General features: G+C 47.9%; 1 protein-coding gene across 1 annotated transcript in view; it reads left to right on the forward strand.

Annotated features, from left to right (window-relative positions):
- RTTN (rotatin) overlaps positions 1-21,702 on the forward strand; it is a 2,784,523-nt gene that overhangs the window by 2,420,656 nt on the left and 342,165 nt on the right. Inside the window, exons 38-39 of the mRNA XM_069620779.1 lie at positions 8,056-8,146; positions 16,342-16,495. Of these exons, the coding sequence (XP_069476880.1) occupies positions 8,056-8,146; positions 16,342-16,495 (245 nt within the window). The remainder of the gene's footprint in view (positions 1-8,055; positions 8,147-16,341; positions 16,496-21,702) is intronic.

Raw genomic sequence — 21,702 nt, forward strand, 5'->3', positions numbered from 1 at the left:
TGTCGTTTTAGGTGAGTCAGGCACATATTTGTGCTTGTCTATTTTCACAGGGTGGCTTTTTCCGGGCGCCTTTTTCAGTTGCGTTCGATTTGAAGTACACAATGAGGTTTCTACAATGTTTACTCGGTTTGACAGGCGCTGCGAGCTCAAGGACCTTATCTCTATGCGTGGAGCGCTTGCAACCTTTTGCAAGGAGTCAGGGACTTTTGTTGACGTGAAAATCGAATAGGCCCGGTCCTGGTCACCTGCTCTAGATGATTTGGAAGCCACTTTTTGATGCTGGTCGTCGACAATGAGAATTGCATGACTTGTCTCGAGCCAGCGACCTTCTTTAGCCCTCAGGTGACTGAGGGCCCCGCTAGCACTTATGGCTTTCTGTCCAGCGCCGTGATGTAGCCCTTCAGGTAAATTAATTTAGTATGCATCGTTGCCTGGATAGTTGTATGGTCCTTTAGAGTCTCGTTTATTGACTCATACAACTTAGTGAATGGCGCCAGGGTGATTGTGACTGCCGACATAATTGATAGGATGTCTATTTTTTTTAGGGTGTTTCTTTTGTTGCTAGTGAGAGCCGGGTCTGGTTTCTAGAGGGCGAAGTGAGGTGTTGAACGTCCTGAGCCGGCTGGTCCCGGACAGACAGTCCATGATGGGAGTCCAGCGAGCTTTGACGGTCGTGGTCCAGGCTGAAGTTTCGGTTTTGTTTTTCTCGCAACTCGCCTGCCTGTTGCTTTTCCCGAGGTGGCCATTGCCTGGTGTCTTTAATGGGTGTGTCAGAGCAACCTAGGGACGGCGTAAGTTGTTTCTTATTTTGATCGTCTGAGTCCTTCTCCGAAACCCATGTTTCCATTTTTCAGAAATTTATTTCAGACTGGGGCTCCTGTATAGTCGTTCTTTGTGTCGGGAATTGAGTTGGTAAAGCCAACTTCTCCCTATGCGGTTGAGACAGCTGTGATGATGGTCTCGAAAGATCCTGGGACCTCCCCTGGGTCTCTTGCAGATTGGCTCAGTAATTTTATTGGAGAGGCGGTTGGGGGCACTAAGGGAACTGCTATGCACAGCAAACTGTCGCAAGTTAATGGGGGAGGTTCAAACGATGCCTCCTCTCCTACTATTTCCATGAGCTGTGAATTCGCCCCTAGCTGATTACTGGGGGGTAAGGTGGTTTTGGCTAATTTCCCAGAAGAGGCTTCAATCCTTCTGTGTTTATGAAGTGGCTGGCAGACCTTCACCACTTCCAGGATTCCTGCGTCTGAAAGGTCCTCTTTACTTCCTGTAGACAAGTGGGTGTAAGAATTAAAGAAATCTGTCACTGCGCTCAGTGCTGAGGTTTTGCCCCAGTCGGTCTTCTTGGTTGTTTTGCTGGGACTCAGCCGACCATTACAGGGAGGGAGCCCTTCTTTGTTGTTGGAGCTGATGATGGATCCATTTGCTCAGCGTGAACCATCACGTTAACCATGAGTGAGTTTTGAGGGTTGGTGGAATTTTGTTCCTTACGGCTTTCCGCCGCTGAGTTGGACAGGACTCTGTTCATGTCGTAACGTGACGTTGAGGTAGTATTCCACGGACCGCCGAATGTTTCCTTGTAGATGCTACTCTGCGCCGGCGCCGAAGGCTGCAGAGACTGGGATACTGTCACAGCGCCCCTCAATTCGGGAGCGATTATGTCGGATGACTCCTGCTCCCGCCCTGTTTCGGGCACAGTGTTGCTGGGGGATTCAGCTGGATCTGGACGTTTAGCGCCATCGAGGTGGTCCTTGCAAGCTCCGTCCGCCTCCGGGCTCCCCCCAGCCCCCTGCCTGGTCTGTCCTCCTGTCGGGGGTGTACGTTGGTCGGGCTGGAGGGAGGGGGGAATTGCGGGGCCGACGGGGCGTTCAGCGAGTCGCCTGAGTCTTCCACTCTCCAGGGGAGAGTCGGCTGGGGCCAGCGTCTTTTCCGGTGCAGTCGTCCCATGGCCCCCGACGGCATTTTCCAAGGTAAGGGGAGCAACTTGGGTTAAGTTGGCCACCACCAGCAAAGTTGGTGTTTTTTCCTCGCGGCTCTTGAAGCCATGCGCTCTCCACGTTTTGGCCCCAGAGTTGATAGTTCCAGGGTCGGGTAAGAATCTGCAGATAGCGATCTGGTTGGGATTGCGTGAGAGCGTGCACTATGAAGCAGGCGTCCGTCCCTCCTCTTGAATCTGACCAGACCGCGAGGAGGCAGTTTTAGCAGCCGTGGCAGCCATGTCTGCCAACATTGCCACTCGCCGCCACTCAGCGTCCGCTCCGTGGACTGATGCAATCTTTATGGGGGCAAAGAGGCACAGCTCCTCCAGGAACAGTAGCAATAGACAGTGAATGCAGACCAAGGGTCTGTGGAGAATAGAGAGCTGCATGACTGTCACTCGTCGGCACTCCACGTCCGCATGCAGTCTTTATGGGGGCAAAGAGACACACCTCCTCCAGGAACAGTAGCAGTAGAGAGTGAAAGCATGCCAGGGGTCTGTGGAGAATAGAGAGCTGCAAGACTGCCAATCGCCGCCACTCTGCGTCCGCTCCGCAGACTGATGCAGTCTTTATGGGGGCAAAGAGACACACATTCTCCAGGAACAGTAGCAGTAGACTGTGAAAGCAGACGAAGGGTCTGTGCATAATAGAGAGCTGCAAGACTGCCACTCACCGCCACTCCACATATCACAGTCAATTGTTGGATTTTATTTTCCCTGAATCCTCTTGGTCGCACGCTCTGCCTTTCTGTCTCACTCAGGCACATAAGGCTTGCGTCCATGCGAGTACCTCTTTCTTTCCGAGGGTATTTGTGCATAGTTGGAGGAAAACTCATTGGCTCATGGTATACTATTTTGAATGTCATAGAATCTAGTGTGGTATTCATGGACTGTACTTACTTAACACTTCCAACATTACTGTGCATCCTATTTGTACTTTTAGTGCTCTCGAACTGGATATTTCCTAGATTCACATGCTCTGAATAATTCCCTGTTGTCAAATTGGAAACCTCTGTATTAGAAAAGCGATGTAAGCCATAATTAATGTTTTAATATACAGTATATTGCCCTTGTTGTGGTCTTTTTCTACACTAATCGATGAGGGCTCGTGCCTTAGACTCCTCCGTTGGAGGTCATCTCCAGATTTTTACCTCATGTTGTGTGCATGGCAGTCTTCCCTGTTTTCTACTTTTTATGTGGGAATAGCTTTCAGGACTTCGACAATTTGGGCAATGTTTTTTAGGAAAGGCTTTCAGCGTTGACAAATCCAGGGAATCATCCCCTACCTTCTTCCCAAGGGGGAGCCACCACATTTCGGAATAGGGAGGTTAGCCTGCTATGCTTGACACCCATAGGGGAGGGCAAGCGGGATTCCACTTGGTTGAACGTCCTTCCCCTGCCCACCACCCCCTAAGGGGACAAGGAGTTCCCAAGCAAGGGTTTTTCTCCACCTCCCTTTAATACAGCATACCATGTGTGTGTTGGCTATATGGGAATTGAGCAGGACAATTATTTACAGGGCCACTTAAAAAGTGGATGGTTTGGTTTCTGACCTGTATTTGTTGCCGTCGTTGCCTGGAGAGCAGAACCAATGGATTATCCCATCTCATTCCAGGTTAGGAGACCCCGACAAGAGAGAGAACCAGCCAGAGGGCGAGCGGGGCAAGGCTACTTAGAAACACAGAGAAGGGAACGTCTCCCTAACGGGAGGAACCTGGAGGCCGAGCCTCGCAGAATGCATGGTGAGTGGAGGAAAACAGAGGCCTGCGGAGCGTTGCCACTTTCAGGGAGGCAGAGAAGAGAAGGGAGTCAAAGGCGCCCCAGAAGCGACATGCCAGCGTCCTCCAGAATCGATATGCCAGCATCCTCCAGAATCGATGTCGAAGTCCTTTCCCTCAAAGACAGGTAAAAATGCTGCAAGCGGCCGACCGCAAGGCGCGGAAAGAGGTCGGAGTCGCTGTTCTGCACAGGCTAGAGAGACCATCCCCAAAAGCCAGGTACCTGACGTAGACCATGGAAGTTGAGGAGGGCAGTCAGGCCACAAAATAGCCCATGCTGGGCTGTGAACCGAGATACCTCACGAGGGGGGCGAGGGAATTGATGATCCTAGGAGGGCTGAGAAGCCAGATAGCCCATGCCAGGCTGATCATCGAGGTACCCCCTCATGGGGGTGAGAACATTGATAAGTTCAGAAGGGTTGAAAAGTCACGTAACCGACATCATGCTGAGAACCAAGATACCCCAAGAGGGGGTGAGAACATTGATAACTTCAGAAGAGCCAGGTAGCCCAAACTGGGCTTGAGAACCAAGATACCCCACTAGGGGCTGAGAAACCCAACAACATAAGCGGAGGTAAACAAGAGATCTGCCAGAAGAGCGGCCAGACACAAGGTACCCCAAGCTGGGGTGAAAGACTCTAGCATTAATGAAAAGACAGGTAAACGCAGACCAATAGTGCGTGCTATCTCTGATGTGGAACATCTATACAGAGACATTGGACAGGCTTGAGATTTGAATTATCTGGACTACCTAGCCAGGCAGATTGCTTGGGGGAAAGGATACACACATTTGGGTGGAGGCCCAGTACTACCAGTGGAAAGAAAGACTGAAAGGAACATTTTGAACTGTATCACCAGACCCGTGGTCTACAAGAGAACAAAGAACTCTTTGGGTGGGGGTCATAAACCAACCACTACTAGCCATGTTAAAGGAGGAACAATTTTCCTAGGCCAAGTTTGTTAAATTTGTGTATTCGTGGCAGAGACAGACACTATGTTACATTAGGTTTGGGCAGAGGACGTATTTTTGTGTAAGAGATCCTGATGAGCACCAGTTCACTTTTTCTTTTGAGATTAGGGAAACCATCATTGTAGCAGTAGGGACAGGAGAAGCATTCTTTACTTTAATAAAGTTAGCACGGGCAAAGCATGTTTTCTTCTCCATCTTCTATGTCTGACTTACCACAGCCTTCTAAACCTTTATTTCCATCGAGTGAAACCTTTCCTTGCGTTTTAAGACCAATACCTCCACCCCTCAGGTTCCAGCAAAGCTGTGAACTCTATCTTCAAGGAATGTGGAAAGTGCTGAAAAGATAAATGATTTCCGGAAGGAATCTCACAAATTCTGCATTTATTGTCTGCCCCCTGATCACATCACAGAAGACTGCATCATTTGTACGAAGATCTCGCACAAGACCCTTCAAGGCACAGAAGGAGTTGGCCTGCTTCTTTGCATTTCCTATGTGAGGGTGAGGTACACTCTTCAGTTAGCGAATTCTCCTGTGCTGCCCCCGGGCTGCCTACAGGGTTGATAGTCGAATTGTAAACCGGCCCCCTAAGAGAAAATTGTCATTCAGACGGCAGGGCCTCGCAGGGAGAAACGGCAAAAGGCCCAGAACTCGCACCTACCTCTGTTCACTCTTTTAAGCCCCATTTGCCCCTCACCTCCTTTAAATGTGCCCGACTAGTGTTGGAGGTGTGTGGAGGCTCTAAAACACTCTTGAGCTGCAAAGTGACGTCAGGCACATCGATTACTGCAAAACAGTCTACGGCCCTGTCCCTTAGTGCCTTTTCAGCTACAAACACTGCATTAGCCTTAATTAGGTCTCCATCGACAGGGTCCCATCCAAAGTGCCATCTGGTCTGTCCTTGAGACGCCCGTCCACATCGACAACAAAATTGATGATTCACTCCTCGTCAACAGCTAACCGTCCACGGCCCACGTGCCCCAGCCATCCATGGACAATAAGTCATCGCTGTCCTCTGGTTCCTCGTCCATTGGAAGGACAGCGGCTTCATCCTTGTCCCTTCAATGGGGAAACTGGCCAATGATCACACATTGGCCAATGATCACACATTGGCCACTGGGAAATCAACGACTGATTTTCTGTCTACTGTTTTCATTGCTCCAAAGAGCAGGGATGTTCATGAACTGTACCCACAGCTAACTTGTCCCAACAGCTAGCTTTGTCCCATATTTCTAATGGATTCCTTACTCTCACAGATTCCTCAACTATGTGATTCAATCCACAGCCCAGATTTCCTCAAACATTTCCACCACCTTGGGGAGCAGTGGGGCTTAACGTCATTTCCGACACGACACCTCTACCCGCCCCACACCGGGCATGACATCACGGCCAGTATATAACGACGCACCACACACTCACTTCCTTTTTTCTTTGCACTCTGTTCACTTAAGGAAAACCTCTAGTCCACGTATTTTCTAATGGCTTTAAGCCCTGTGCGAACTGTGGTAGAAGAATGTTGATCTCCGAACCCCACAAGATCAGTCTTTTATGGTCTGCGGGAGAGCAACGACCCAAAGTACTGTGGGTCATATCAGTCTTTCATCTGAAGGCTTTCTAGGAACGGACAGTGAAACTTCACCATTTTCTTCAAGAACAAGGCAACAAGAGTTTATTGTTCATGGTCTCAGGACGCAGAGTGGAGGTTGGAAGACCAGTGTCCAGCCCAAACGTAGAAGACGAAAACGGAACACCTGCAAGAGATACAGTTCACTCAGCAGTTCCTTTCAGTATCACTCATCAAAGTGGAGAGGACAGCACTCCGGAGACTCTCCGGAAGCTACTCTACCCCTTAGCAAATGCAGGCTTTTCAGTTGAATATGCTTGACATCTTCACTAAGGCGCCAGCAGCTTTTGCCCAAGCAGTACCATGAAGGTCACAAAACGTTGACAACCCGGCAGTGATCCTGCCAAAGAGCGACCACATTCCGAAGGGATTGGCACTGGCTCCTATAGGTGAGGATCCGTCCCTGCACGTACACGAAGTGTCTTCTGACGTGAAACAGTGGATGCTTACCGCCTCTGTGTCGACAACGCTGTTGGGTGCTGCTTACACTGGTCCTTCTCTATTTTATCAGTACCCAGCTGGGAGGCTATTTTCCCAGTTCAGTTTGGAATGGTGTTGCACCACGTCCACGCTTGGACCATACAGGTCATTCAAAAGGGTGATTGTCTGCCTTTCAAAAACACGCTCCATAGGATCCTCCTCCCTCCCCTCTTTTGCCTCCGGCCCCTCTCCTATTGACGAAAGAGCATGATACAACTGGTTCCACGCTCGAATTGCGACAGGCTGGTATTCAGTTTAGTTTCTGATTCAAAAGGAGGACAGTGGTATGTCTCTCCCATCCTGGATCTGAGGCTACTGATTTTTTACATACGCAAGGACAAATTCAGTGGATCAGCTGGGCTGGAGATAGATTATCATAGATGAGGGCTCCATGGGAGGAACATCCATCAGAAAGAACATTACCGAGAGGTAGAACATTTGTTCTTCTTGGAATATCATCAGTAATGCAACTACAAGGTCCACTCTTTAACCCTTTTGCTGGCACTGCTCCATGGTACACATTTACAAGCCGATGCACTTTTCAGGTAGGCAGTCTTGGAGAATCTCTTCTCTGGTGTTAATTGAGGTACCTCCTCCCTATGTCTTCTTGCTTTTCAACTGCACATATAGTATCGAGGAAAAGATGGGATGTATGAGTGAGGAAATGTTCCTTACTGTAGTGATTACTGTACTCCTAGTACCCTCTCTTCAATTCAACCTCCATGCAGCCCCCATAATATGTAGATAGTGCCATCAAGACCGAATCCTGAAAAGGGGGAACAGATGAGCAGCTTTGGTGTGGGGGGGTTTAGTTGGGTAGAGGAACACCTCGCTGCTACACCCTTGTACTCCTCTATATTTAAGGAGTAAGGCATATGTTGCAATGCAAATGTCTTCAGTCCTGCTCTCGAGGGGGTTGGGGTCTGACCGAGGGTGGGGGGGGGGGGCTACCGTTTCAGTATGAAAGGGAAATTTGATTACAAGTGTAATCACTTTTATGTGTAACGTTTGCTTATCTAGTGCTGGTCCGCTGAATCTGCCCTTGGGCCATGTGTCTGAATTTAACAAAAGTTATACTTAACATCTTTTTAACTTGTATTCTAACAAATTGATTGATTCTGCTAACTTTTCCACTTTTAAAACCAGGTTCTGAACATGACATTTCTAAAAAATACACTGTGATGTACTTCAACAAAACATTTTTGATGTGGTTCTGCTTTTCAGTCTCGTGAGTGCTGCCTTCATTGAGAGATGTTTCATAGATCTGAAAGCCCAACATACTACCCTGCATCATAAAGAAAATATAAAGTCTCAGGTTGGTAGAGTTGGACTTTTGTGGTTGTTGGTGCATGAGTGGCTCATCCACATTATGATAGTCAAGCACATTTTTGCACACAACTTGTAATGGTTCTTTCAATGGATTCCTATTCTCCCCCAGATTCCTCATCGTGATAGATATCCATCATCCAGCTCTGCTGCTTGGAAACTTTTCGACAGGAACTCATAGTGGCAACGGTAAAGACAGAGACAAGTGATCACAGTTCAAGGGTGTTTATTAAACTTTATGCAGGTTTACGCCTAATCTAAACATTAATCTAAGATATGAGCAAGCGTCGAACATCAAATGAAAAATAAGGCAGTCCTAGTGGCAAAAAGGGTGTGGGATCGGTTTCAAGAAAAGAAAGAAGTGTTAACAAATAATATGTCAGGATGCGGTAGCCTAGGTCTTCCTTCCCCACGTTTTAAGCACGGGGTAAGGTGGGGTCTTGGAGCACAGCACACACTCAAGCTTTCCCAGTACGAGTCAACAGTTCTGTTCCAGTTGATCAGGAGCCTCAACGGCCAAGTCTCTTTACTTCAAAGTGTCTTGCCTTTGAGGGTCTGACGTATTCAAATAACAAATCAATAGTTCCTTCAACAAAATAAAAGTTTGTTTTCTGGTTTTACTTAGGGTGAGGATTCTTCACCCCTTGGATCTCCCTCTTCCTGGCTTGGATCCTAAACAGTTCCTATCAATATCCAGGCCTTTGGGGTTGTGGTTTCCTGGTCCCGAGAGCTTGATAGGTTATTAAGAAAAACAACAACAAAACACAAAGTTCTGTTCTATGTATTTCTCAAGTGATAGCTTTCTACCCCTGAATCTCCCTGGGCCGAGATCGGATCCCAAATGACAAAGGGCGCCTCCCTTCCCGTTGTCTTGCAATACTTCTTGCTTCACAAATCTCTGGGGCCCCCTTCTCTGGGCGCAGACCCCTCTTTGCTTTTCGCCTCCCTCTGCTGGGTCCACTGTTGCTTTTCTGGTTCACTCACAAATTGTGATGTCTTTTCAAATAGTTCCAGTGGACATCCCTTGGCCTGGTTCACTCTTGTCAACACACTGTTTCTTGGGACTTTAGACTTTGCCCCCTCTTCGTCAGCATCCCTTTTCCAGGTTCACTCTTGCCAACTTCACATTTGTTTTCAATATTTATGGGATTCACTTCCCTTACTTCCTCTGTAGTCCTTAGGTCAAAGGCTTTCGACTGTACGGGGATTTTGCTTGGCCTCCTGTATGACCACTTTGATCTTTGTTGGCGACTCTCCTACAGCCTTCTGGAATCTGTAGTTCCACTCATATGGGGATCGACCAGAGTTTCTCAGAGCAGCACCCACGTGTTACCGGTCCCTTTCTGCAGGTGGTCTCCCCTTTACAACCTTACCGTTCTTTGAACTTCTCTCACTTTACCACTTTGCCACTTTCATTCACCACAGCCTGGTTCTTATCGGCTCTCCCTTCAACTTATCGGCTGTGATGAGCCGTTTGGCTTTTCCTCATAAGACCGGTACCACGGTACTAGGAGCCTCCCTTGCTCCTGCCTATCGGCGTTGACACGCTCTGTGTATCGTCGGCATCTGTTGCAGCACACTTTGGCTATTGGCCTTGGTCTTATGATTCCGTCTGCCAAGGTTTTGCTGGGTTTTCTCTAAAAGGGCAAGGCCGTGTCTCTCCTCGTCAGCCTCTCGATATTTGCCGCCTTTCTCCTCCTCTTGAACTCCCGGATCTGGATAGTTGTCTCGTCATGCTCTCTGCCTTGCTCGTACTGTGCTCTCTTGCTCCACCTTTTATCCCTATGGGGAAGGGAAAGGGCCATCAGGTGTGTGTGATTCTCGTCAATTCCCAGACTTTGCCGGTCACTTGGATTGGGACATGTCGGTTAAACGGCTCTAGTGTTAGTCCGTTGTGCGAAAGTGTTTGTGTTGGAAAGAGGGGGTAGGGGGCAGTGGTTTTGAATGTCGTACGGAAGAGGATGGGGAAAAATGTGTTGAAGGAAGGGGGATACTGCGTCTCACCCGTCGGTGTCCCACTCCCTGAAGATCCCCATCCAGGTGATACTCTCTCACTAGTCCATCCCCAGGAACTGGATCTAATAGCGATGGCCGTGTCCTGGCCTCCTGGATGACAGATCCCCTGGGTTTAGCCAGGGAGACACCTTCAGGTTTCTCACACCATGCACTACCTGAAGAAACAGGGTGGCGTGCACTCCCGTCCCCTTTGCACAAAGGCGATGCTACTGTGGTTCTGGTTGCTAGAGAACAGATTCTTGGTCTCGGCAGTTCATCTGGCGGGGACCAAGAATAGTTTGGTGGATGCTCTGAGCAGGCAGAGCACGGTCTCACATGAGTGGGAAGTGCGTCAGGAAGTCCTGGAAGAGGTCTTCTCTATCTGGGGTACCCCAGCGGTGGATCTGTTCGCCATGGAGTCCAACAGGAAATGCGAGCAGTTTTGCTCAAGGGAATTCCCAGCGAACGGGGCACTGGGGGATGCGGTTCTGGTGCATTGGACCTCCCCTCTCCACTACGTTTCCTCCCCCTCTAACCCCACACATTCCCCCCGCCCCCTCCGATCCCTGTCCTTCTTTGGGTTCTCAGGAGGTTGAAGAGATTCTGAGCAACCATCATCTTGATCACTCTGGACTGGTCAAGGAGAACATGGTAATCTGATCTCTTGGATCTTACCATCTGCTCACTTCGCTGGTTGCCTCAGCGTCCGGATCTTCTGACCCAGTCAGAAGGTCGGGTGCTTCACCCGACTCTAGATTCCCTCAATCTACATGCGTGGCTCTTGAAAGGATGAGATATGACTGGGACATCTCGGAGGAGGTGCTTGAGATGTTGCTGGCTGCACGCAGTCCTTCTACTAGATGGCTGTACGCGTGCAGGTGGAGAAGATTTGAGGCGTGGTGCAGGGAATGCAAGATTGACCCTATCTCTTGCCCCACCACTACAGTGATGGAGTTCCTTCTATAACTGGCCTCAGCAGGCCTTCAGGTTACCACAGTCAAAGGATATTTGGCGGTCTTGTCTGTCTTCAAAAGGTCCCCGAATAAGGGTTCTTTCTTCACTATTCCGGTCATGTCCCAATTCCTGAAGGGCGTTCTCAATACATTTCTGCCAACCCCTTTTATTGTTCCAGATTGGGACCTTAATCTGGTTTTGACCTTTTTGATGGCGGCCCTGTTTGCGCCTATGCATTCCTGTTCTTTGAGGCTCTTGTCCCTTAAAATAACCTTCTTGGTTGCAATCACGCCAGCCAGGAGAATTGGTGAGCTGCAGGCATAATGCTGCAAACCGCCATTTTTGTGAGGGGGCTTTTAGAGAAAAGGTTTTTCTCAATGTCAGGCCTGGCTGTTAGGGAGAATTCTCTCTTTAGGCTGAATTTCCTAACCTAGTGAGTCCCCCAGCAGTTTTGCTGGATTTCTGGAGTGAGTTTGTTTCTCCTGCCAAGAGTGAGACTCTCTTTCTCACACTCTTGGACAACATGTATGGTGTTCCTTTGGCTGTTAATGTGTTTTATGGGCTATGGGGTCCTTTACTCCATAGGGTCTCTTGTGTTTTTACTGTGTGTGTTACACAGCACCCTCCGTGCAGTAACACAGGGGTGTCATAGTGACACCCCACCATAGACTCCATACCCTGGGACTGACTACTGTCTCCCAGGGCATGTAAAGTCACCATTGGCTTTACTAGTCCCAAATTATTAACAGAAACCGGTACAAACCATCATATTGTGGACATACTGGTCGGGGCAATTCGATTGCCCCGGGGTCTGTTAGTCGAGGGGGCACGTCTCCGTCCCCCCTGATCGAGTTTTGGCTGGTGGCAGTGGATACTACTTTTTATATTCGACCGCGAATATATCCCTATGGGATTTTCCCATTGTTCGAGGCTACCAACTTTAAATATTTAATTCTCATAGCCTCGAACATACCACTGGTTTATTTAATTGATATTAATTCGCCCGTTGGTATTTTTTGCCAGGACTGGATTCTAAAATGCCGTTTGTGTTCTCTTCTGTGACTCCAACCCAAGTCGAGCCCTTTGTTCCACTTTTTGGCAGGCTTCTCCAAAAGTGGTGCCACTCTGTCTGGGTACCACAGGAGGTGTGGGAGGGGGTTTAGGCACCCTGGACTGAGTTACCTTGGTAACTCAAGTCTCACTCTTGTGTGATTGGCCCAAGTGGTGAGCCGGCCGGCTCACCACTTAGCATGTTTGACGACAGCTAGGCTGAGTGAATGGGGGTGTGCTGCATAAAAGCAGGGCTTTGGGGACTGGAACCTCAGATGTCGCCACAGGACCTGAGAATCCGAGGAGGGAGAAGCTGAGCCGACCTACCACAACAACACCACCGGTGGAGCCCTGCGGAACTGACTCACCACTTCCCGACGACAGAGAAGATCTCCCGGCTGGAGAGGCTTCTTCCCCTGACTGGTGGGCACAACCAGTTTACCTTCTTCTCTTCGCACCCCAGACCGGCTAAGTGGTCGAATTGCCCGTGCCAAGCACCCCGGCAACCGGATAGCCACTTACCACTGTACCGCGAACTAAAGGACGCTCCTTTTACCTGAGAACTCCGCGGCTGGTTTCTTCCCTGGCAGTGCAACGGACTCCTGTCTTCCTCCCCGACGAGATCCTCTCTTCCCCCGAATGAAGCACCGACTTGCATCCGCTGCCAGGAACAACTGCCCCCGCTGGAGTATTCTCACCACTTTAAGGTACCTTGTCCGCCAGGCCTCCCTTTCTAAAGATTGCTACAAGGTAATAATAACCCCTTAACCTTCTGGACTGGGCTGGCCGCCTTGACCCTCTTAACTGGTCCCTTTCTTTTGGTCCAACTCTTTTTGAACCTTTAAAGACTCTTATGCACTGCAACCGTGTGACCTTGGACACATTTCGTTTTGATCCTCTTAAAGTGGATCTGGCCTACTGAACCCTAAACTCACGGTTTTACTTTGCCTCCCTCTCTTGTTGTGTTCTTGAAAAAGTGTTGGGATCTGTTTCAATTTATTCTCTGCTTTGCTCTCCCTTTTAAAACGAATTATTAGAGTGCCATCTGTGTTAAGCGCTCACCGCTGTCTGCAAATAAGTGGCACTTTACTTAAGACTTGTCTAATATTCTGCTAAGGGAGTGTATATCTTTTAGTGACCGTGTTTTTGAATTGCTTACTATTAGTGCCTGTGTGTTTTTCTAGATGTGGTTTTAAATAAATAATTATATCTTTTACACCAAACCCTGGTCAGTGTTTCCTTGTTCTACTGTGTTCTTTTGACCTATTGTGAATACTCTGTATACTGCCTAACTCTTCTTGAGGGAAGTCTGACTGCTCAGCCACAGCTACCAAGTGAATCTGTGTGGTACATACTGCTACCAAGTGGGTTTACTGCCAAACACCTGTAGTCTTAAATCTTTTGCAGTGGTCCCAGAGGGAGCTGCACAGGTTTCTGCCTAACACTGGCTTCCTTCCAAAAGTTGTTTCTGAATTTCATCTTTCACAGTCCATTGATTTGCCTGTGTTTTACCCCCCCTCCACACTCCTTGAAAAAAGAAAGGAGCATTTTCACTGTCTCGACCCAAGAGCCTTGACCTTTTACGTTGCCCATACGTCTGAGTTCCCGAAGACTGACCCGTTGTTCGTAGCCCATTTGCTGTCTTACAAGGGTCTCGCCATAACAAAACAAACCCTTTCACAGTGGAATATTTTATGTATATCTGAGTGTTACCAGTCGGCAGGCAATGAACTTCCGCCAGGGAACAGTACTCATTTAGGGCGCATTGAACCAGAGGAGTTTCAGCTTCCACAGCCCTAAAGAGGTGGGGGTGGGAGGGTCCTGTTAAGAACATTTGCTGTGCGGCCACATGGTCTTCCGTACATACGTTCACCAAGCATTATGCTTTGGATGTTGCCTGTGGGGCTGATGTACACCTTGGTAGGGCAGTTCTGCAGAACCTATTTGTTTAATACTTTCTGCACTCCTCTCTTAGCCTAACTGCTTGGGGAGTTTATCAAGATGAGGAATCTGCACTAGAAAAGCAAACCATTGAAGGAGAAATGACTTACCGTAATGATCTTTCTATGGATTCTTCTCCCTCAGATTACTCATTGCTGCTCCCAGCCGTCCCCACTCAGTGTTGTGGATCAATGCTTCTATTTAAGTGAAAAAGACATTGGTGATGTCTCTGGGGATGTCATTTGTCACTCATCATTCTTTCATCAACACAAAAAAAATGTTTAATCTCCGATTTTATGGGGTCACACTTTTGGGGTGTATCCTTTTGTTAAGTTTTTCCTCTGCAGCATTCAGGCACGGGGTGAGGCGGGGGGGGGGGGAATGGGAGGAACTGAAGCATGGGGCTTAGTGACATGTTATATATACAACGCTGAAGTCACTTCCGGAGCCGACGATCGAGCACCAAGCAAGGAAGATCGTCGGCCGAGTCAAGGTCCACTACGGCCCCCAGTCGAAATGTATCCGAGCAGCAGAGCTGAATGATGGATATCTATAAAGATGAGGAATCTGCGGGAGAAGAATCCATACAAATATAATTATGCTAAGTAATTTCTCCTTCTGTTGTGAATGTTTGACTTTACTACTTTTCCTTTACGTTTTCATACATTCACTTTGACCTCTTATTGCGTTTATTTGTTTTGTCTTTTGCTTCTTATAAAATGTGTCCCCTTTTCCCACTCTTTCTCCCCTTCCACTCCCAACACTAATCTTTTTTTTCCGTTTTATAACTTTTATTTAACTTAAGTGAATGTGACATATAGTGGTGGTATGGTTGACAGCAAGAGCAGATTCCCACCGAACGATTTACAAACTGACATTTATACAAACATCACATTGATGTTTCAAGAAGACATCCCACTGCTCTACCCATTCCCGTCACCTCCCCATGCATGACAAAGATATAGACTGGCGCAGCAGCCGAACTCTACGTCTATTCGGTTGACAGCATCATTCACAGCAGTGATAAATTATAAAACCGGCTTGGTGCACATGTGGGTGATGGCCTATTTTGGCAAAATATAAAGCAAGGCCAACCATATGTTTTAGGTATGATCATTGATGAAGGCTGTGACTTTTTCCATCACCATTATATCCCAGATTTTGCTCCACTTCATGGCGAACAGGGAGCCCTCAACCCTTTTCGAAGTGCAAGCTATCATGATCTTAACTGCTTATTTGGGCGATAAGAGCGGCAGCATTTCCAGCACGTGGGTAACCTCACTCCTCTGATCCACACAGGAGAATACCAAGTGGGTCTTTCAGTAGTGTAGTGCCCCCACAACCTTTTCCCAGAACTCCACCACATTGGGACATGCCCATCAAATATGGTAGTAGTCGCCAATTCCCCACATTCACACCAGCAATTTGGGGAGTATGACGCTTTAATTTTGCTCAGCTTGGATGGCGCTAAGTACCATCACCAATATAATGTGTATGCAATAGAGATGGGGCATACACAGGTTGTCAAGGAAGGAGGGAATGGATCATTGTGACGGAGGGGACATGGAAAGGGTGAAACAATATTACAGTCAGGAAATATTCAAGTGTATTACTGAGCAGAAAAGAAATCAGTGAACATGGAGTGTTTGGACATAAATAAGTGTGGGTTGTAGTGAGGGGTGGAGGTGGCAATGTTTTGTCAGAAAAATAGATTGAGGAAGAATCTTTTTGAATGTTATTGGTTGAGTGTGTTAGTAGAGTGGGAATTATTAGTGGGTTTCCCCAATGTGTGAAAAAGTGCAAGAGAGTGTATCCAAAGGCTGCTTCTTCCCCTACCAACATTTGTGCATTTTGTGGTCCATTCTTTTGTTGGCAATGTGTTTGCATTCATTTGTAGAAAAAAACATTACATTTTATACTATCAACTATTTTTCTTAAGGGCTGGTGAAGTCTGCAGCCTTCCTGCTAGGATCCATTTTCCTTTCACGATATCGATTGTACAGTTTAACTACATGTAAAATATAAAGGATTTCATTCTAATTTTAATTAAGTGCAAAATAAAAAGAGGCTAGAGTATATGCTTTCTCAATTGTTTTTAGAGATTACTGAATTAATATCGGTAATAATGTCATGAACTTAGAATGTTACATCTCCCCTGAGCAATACTGTCTTTATGATACTAGACAGATTCTGGTAGCAATGGAGTGACTTCGATTCCTGTTTTTCTCTTTGCTTTTAAAACAGCTTTTATTCCTACTTGAATATGTCTCGTCACTTTCCGGACTTCTGCATTCAAGTCTTATAGTAGATCCTGACCTCATTATCCAGGAGGAGTTGCTGAAGCCTCTTTCGGCAAACATCTTTTTAATACTTGGTACACGTTTCAGTGATCGACTAGGTAATGTATATTTATTTGTACTATATAAGCAGTCAGATGAACTGGACATGAATCCGGGAGCGTTTGTGCAAATTGTTCACTCTTTGGCATAGTTAATATTTTTCGGCAGTACCTATTTTACAACTCCCTCACCTTGGCAGATGGTTGCAGAAATTATGATTGTGTTTTACTTTGACACATAAAATCCGATAGGATAGTTGCTGACAAAGTAATAGGCTCCTAGCACAACATTTAAAACTTAGTTTATTTCTTCTGGCGCATGATCTGTAATGGTGATACTTTTTTGATGAAATAAGAACTATTAATCCCATCAACATTTTATTTGATTACTCGTCTTTCCTTGTTTATAACAGCTGCAAAATAATGTGTTGCTGCATAGGGCTAAACAACCTGTCAACTATAGTAGATCTTGAATTATGTAATTGTATATTAAGCTTGTGACACATGGCCTTACCAACTCTGACTCCAAACTGTACTTCAAGTTTTTTTTAATTCAAAACAAGATCAGGTATTCAAACTTTTTATTTTTTTTAAATTTGGTTTTATTGATTTTAAACAAAAGGATTCACATTACATAATACGTAAACACTGGCTCTTGGTTACATTTGAGTAGAGTTTTTGGTTCTTTTTATACTTTCCAACATTGTTAAATGTGTCTCCAATTTCTGTTTGTAACAATTAACAAAACTTAACCCTCACCCGCCCCCCCTCCCATCCGTTGGTTGAGCGAACATCTTAAAGACATTTTTTGTGTGTGGGCAAAAGTGGTCATAGTTCTACTGCTATGGGGTTTTCTCAACTGCCGGGTCTGAGCCTTATCGCTGTGTCGTCTTTTAAATTTTCTGGCTTACATTAGGTCCTTGGAAGTTCATCAGGTTGGGAGTCTGCGGTCGTTGAGAAGTGTTTGTTTTTAAAGTCCGACCATAGGGCCTCACATTGCCACGCTTTATTGAGCAGAGACGCTGTGATCATTTCCATTGTGCAGACGTTGGATGCCACATTAATCCATTCCTTTTTTCCCGGGACTGTTGTGGATTTCCATTTCATTACCAGTAAGGCACGGGCCGCTAGCAGTAGTTGTGGAGCCAGTCCTTTCAATCTGGTTCAGTCGTCCTCATTCTTCTGTAAACCGAACAGAATCAAGTGAGGGTCGACAACCCTTTGTATGCCATCTATTTCTTTAATCCACCCCAGGACCTCATCCCAGAATACCTTTCTGTATGGGCAGCTCCACCACATGTGCCAATAGACGGCTACCCCCCACATTCCCTCCAGCATCTTGGGCTCATTGTTTGGAACATCTTGGAGAGCCTGAGTGGGTCATATTGCCATCTGTGTAGCACCTTAATGGTGTGTAATTTATATTGGCTGGATATAGATGTTTTGGATGCGGATTTACACATTATTTCCCTCTGATCAGGGCTTATCTCATCTCCTATGTCTGTTCCCCATCTGCTTCTGAGCAGTTCCGTGGACCCGTCTCCCGCTTCTATTAGTTCTTTGTACATTGCGGATATCAGGCCTTTCATTTCGGGCCTGGAGTCTAGGAGTTTTTCAAACGGGGTAAGGTCCCTTTTCAGTTTGTCCTTCCATTCAGGTTTTGTTAGGACACCTTTTATCTGGATGTATTGGAAGGTGGATAATGGGCCTATTCCTAGGGCCTCAGTCAGTTCTAGAAGTGGGATGAAAGTGTTTTTTTTCTGCAACTGCCCCACCCTTTCCAGGCCCGCCTCATACCAGGATTGAATCTTCCTAAGTTGGGAATGTGGTCGTTTATGCCGGGGGACCATAGGTGGCTGATGTCATGATCTCTGCTTCCAAAAGGTCAGGGGTTTCCCAACTCCCTTGGAAGCAGATCCATAACCCAGGTTCCGAGTGCCAACCAGTCCCAATTGCCACCTTTTGGACCCAGTCCTGGCGCCAGTGGCACCAGGCTCATAAATATGCCCAGTCCCAGCGCTGGAAGCGCCGGGCTCATAATGCTTGGGTGGACTTACCTGCAGCAGACCATGCTGCTTACTTGCCTGCCAGTTGAGCCTCTGATCCTCTTCTGTTTGGAACTACTTTTCCTGTTGGGTGGGGCAGGAGCCACTCCCTAGGTTCAGAACACTGGAACTCTTCTGGAAAGCAGGAACTCTTTTCTTACCTAGGCGTGGCTGTGGAAGGAGACACCTAAGCACTACAGGAGGCTATTTAAACCACACCCGATGGATGAATCTTGCTTTGCGTTATTCTGCATCCTCTGCAGCAGAACGCTCATCGTGTCTTCAGCATCTGATCCTGGGCCTAAGGAAAAAGGCTTACCATCCTGAATCCAGTCTTCAGCAACACCTATAAAGACAAGAAAGAACAGCTTAGCATTACGGTCTTCAGTGACAGCTCTTCACTTACCTGGTCCATCGGCTGTCACCAACGCCTTGCGCTGCATTCCGACATCTGAAGGACAAAGGCTTACCTACTCTTCGTGCGCTCCGGAGGTCTTCACACTGCATTCCGGCATCTGAAAGACAAAAGCTTACCAACTCTTTGCACGCTCCGGAGGCCTTCGGCACTGCATCCCGCATCTGAAAGACAAAACAAGGTGCGTTTAAAGACATTGGGGAACTTTAATACTCACGTGCCATTACTCCTTTCCACATCTAACCCAGTGGGTATTCCGGCACCCTGCAGCCGCTCCGAACTTATACCTGCAAAATAAAAAGACAGTTAAAGCGCATCGTGAAGCAGGCAACAAGCGCTTACTTACGTGCTTCCAGGCGCTTCTATTCATCACACGGGCTCCATCTTCAACTCACTTCAGCTCGTCATCCACCATCGCCGGAACCCTGCAAAACAAGAGACATCATTACTAAAGACTTTAAAGACATTAGAATTACTCGAAACTTACCGTTCGTGCAGTAAACGACGGACAGCAGTCCTCTGAAGTCAAGAGGCCTGCTCCCCTTATCCAGTGAAGAAACTGGTTACAGCACCCTGCCCCGAGGCAGATGGAGAGCACGGCGTTCACTTACCTAAGGTGAGAGCGTTAACCTTCGGGGTTCTACAGGAGAAGAGAAAGGGAAGAAGAGAGAGACATTCAATAACCCAGTTCATTAATCCCATATTTTCTATCTGCAGACATCTTACCCTTCGAGTCAGACATACAGTGCACAGAGGTCCAGCCCAAAGAGCCAGCCGTGTGTTACACATCACCTTTGAAGATACGGTATACGCCCAGTCAAGACCTGCGCCTCTACGGGAATCAGGTGAGCGTTACAGCTGAGCGGGAATGGCCAGGTGGTGATCTTGCGCATCTCTTTGCCTGACCGCCATACGCTTCAAATGATACTTAATATTGGGTGGCATTTGATGCTACGTTGGAGCCTTTTATGCGGGATCCATAGCCATTCTGAGACCGTGGCTGGTGAAAGGTAATGGTTGTCCATGTGGATCCATTGAGGGTGTTTGTGGTCAAGTAGGTGAGGGATTAGAATGCGTAATTGGGTGGCTTTATAATGTGTTTTTAGGTCAGGGAGACCAACTCCTCCTTTGTCTTTGGGGAGTGTTAGAGTGTTATATGCAATCCTCGCTTTCTTCCCCTGCCAGAGGAACCTAACCATAATTTTATTAGCCTCTAGAAAGAACCCATTTGGTAGCTCAACTGGCAGCATTTGGAAGGGAGCAAAAACAAAGAGGTGATGGCTGGAAGGTTTAGAATGAATCTGAACCACTGGCATTGCTCTGGGCAACCCTCCAGACCATCGTTCTTCGTCTGCCAAGCCATTACAGAAGAGGAAAGACCATATGCAAATCAGGCTTGGCCCCACCCCAAAAAGAGCCAGTCCTGCCCGAACTGCTAGGTCACATCCCTTTTGCACAAGACCACAAGCATCCCCAAACATGTTTCGGCCTTGTTGGGCCTCATCAGTGTCTTTGTTTGCCATGTCGAGGTCGCAGGTCTCAGAGGACAGCGTGGGGGGCGTCGTGCCTCCCTGCGTTCTGCCGGCCTGGTTCCTTGGCCTCGCTTTTCTCAGAGCAGGACCCGTACCTTTTTATTACTTTTTATTACTTTCCTTGTTGTTGTCACTGTGTGGTGTTGTTGAGCTTCCTCTGTGCCCTTGACGTCAAATGAGGTCAGCTTTGGGGGTTGGGCTGGGTGGGCGTCTCAGAAGGTGATTGCTTGGAGTTGTGTGTTACTGCGAGTAGTCTGGGCTCCAGTGATGAGAGAGAATGACCGATTCTATGCAGCGCATGGTATGGTTGCTGATTTGCAGTGGCTGTTTCTTCAGCTATAGCCTCTCGATCTGATTTTAGGCTATGTCCTGCTGGTGGAACGTCTGCGCTCACTGTTGGTGATTGGCCTCCTGAGACTCAGTATGGTCTGATGGGTGTGCGCAGGACCGGGTGTGTGTGGGGGAGGGGGGGTTTGCCCCGTTCGGGGATTCTCCGCCTGCTTAGGGGGGCTCTGCTCGGCGAAGGACAGCTCTAATTTCCACTCTAGGTTCACGTTGTGGGTTCTCTATGCGCAGATGCCTGTGGTTCTGCCCAGCTGGCGAAGCCACGTCCACTGGTGCCTCTTGGTGGGGGAGAGGCTGTGTCTCTGTTGTGGGCTTTATACGCTGCTCCGCTGAATAGTGTGTGTCCCTGCCTTCACCAGGGCTGGGGGTGGACAGGTCCTTAGTTACTGCGCATCTCCAGTGTAGTCGCTGCGGTGAAGTGCGGCGTATCACCCGCTGCAGGCGTCCTCTTCACTACGGCGACCGTAGCACGTAGTGCTCTTTTCCTCAGGTTGCAGCAGGGCGGGTAATCTGACGGGGGCACCAGGGGCTTATGCAGTCTTTTATATTTATTTTGGCAGGTCACCTGCGCCTCACGTTTCCAGTTTCGTTGGGGCTTGGGGGGTCTGGGAAATCTGGCCGGCGGGCTGTTCAAACTCTCTGCGGCGCTGAGGGGCCAGGTTCACAGGAGTGTGGCCGCGCACAGCGTATCACACACCTTCGAGTCCCTCTCGTCACCAGCTCCCTGCTCACTGGTTGTCCGTGGTGGAGAGCCGCAAGTTCTCCGCAGGCAGTGCCCTCCTCTTCAAGGTTCCGAGTTGCGGGCCTTCTTTGGGTTCTTCGCTGTTCGCCATGCTTTACTTCGTGAGGGCCCCGCCAGACTTCCTAGTATGCGTGTGTTGATCGGGCTGTGTCTTCACAGAGCGATTTCTGAACAAGTCTTTCACCGTT

Source organism: Ambystoma mexicanum, chromosome 5q, assembly GCF_040938575.1.
Source record: "Ambystoma mexicanum isolate Mex_15411 chromosome 5q, UKY_AmexF1_1, whole genome shotgun sequence".
Lineage (NCBI taxonomy): Eukaryota > Metazoa > Chordata > Amphibia > Caudata > Ambystomatidae > Ambystoma > Ambystoma mexicanum.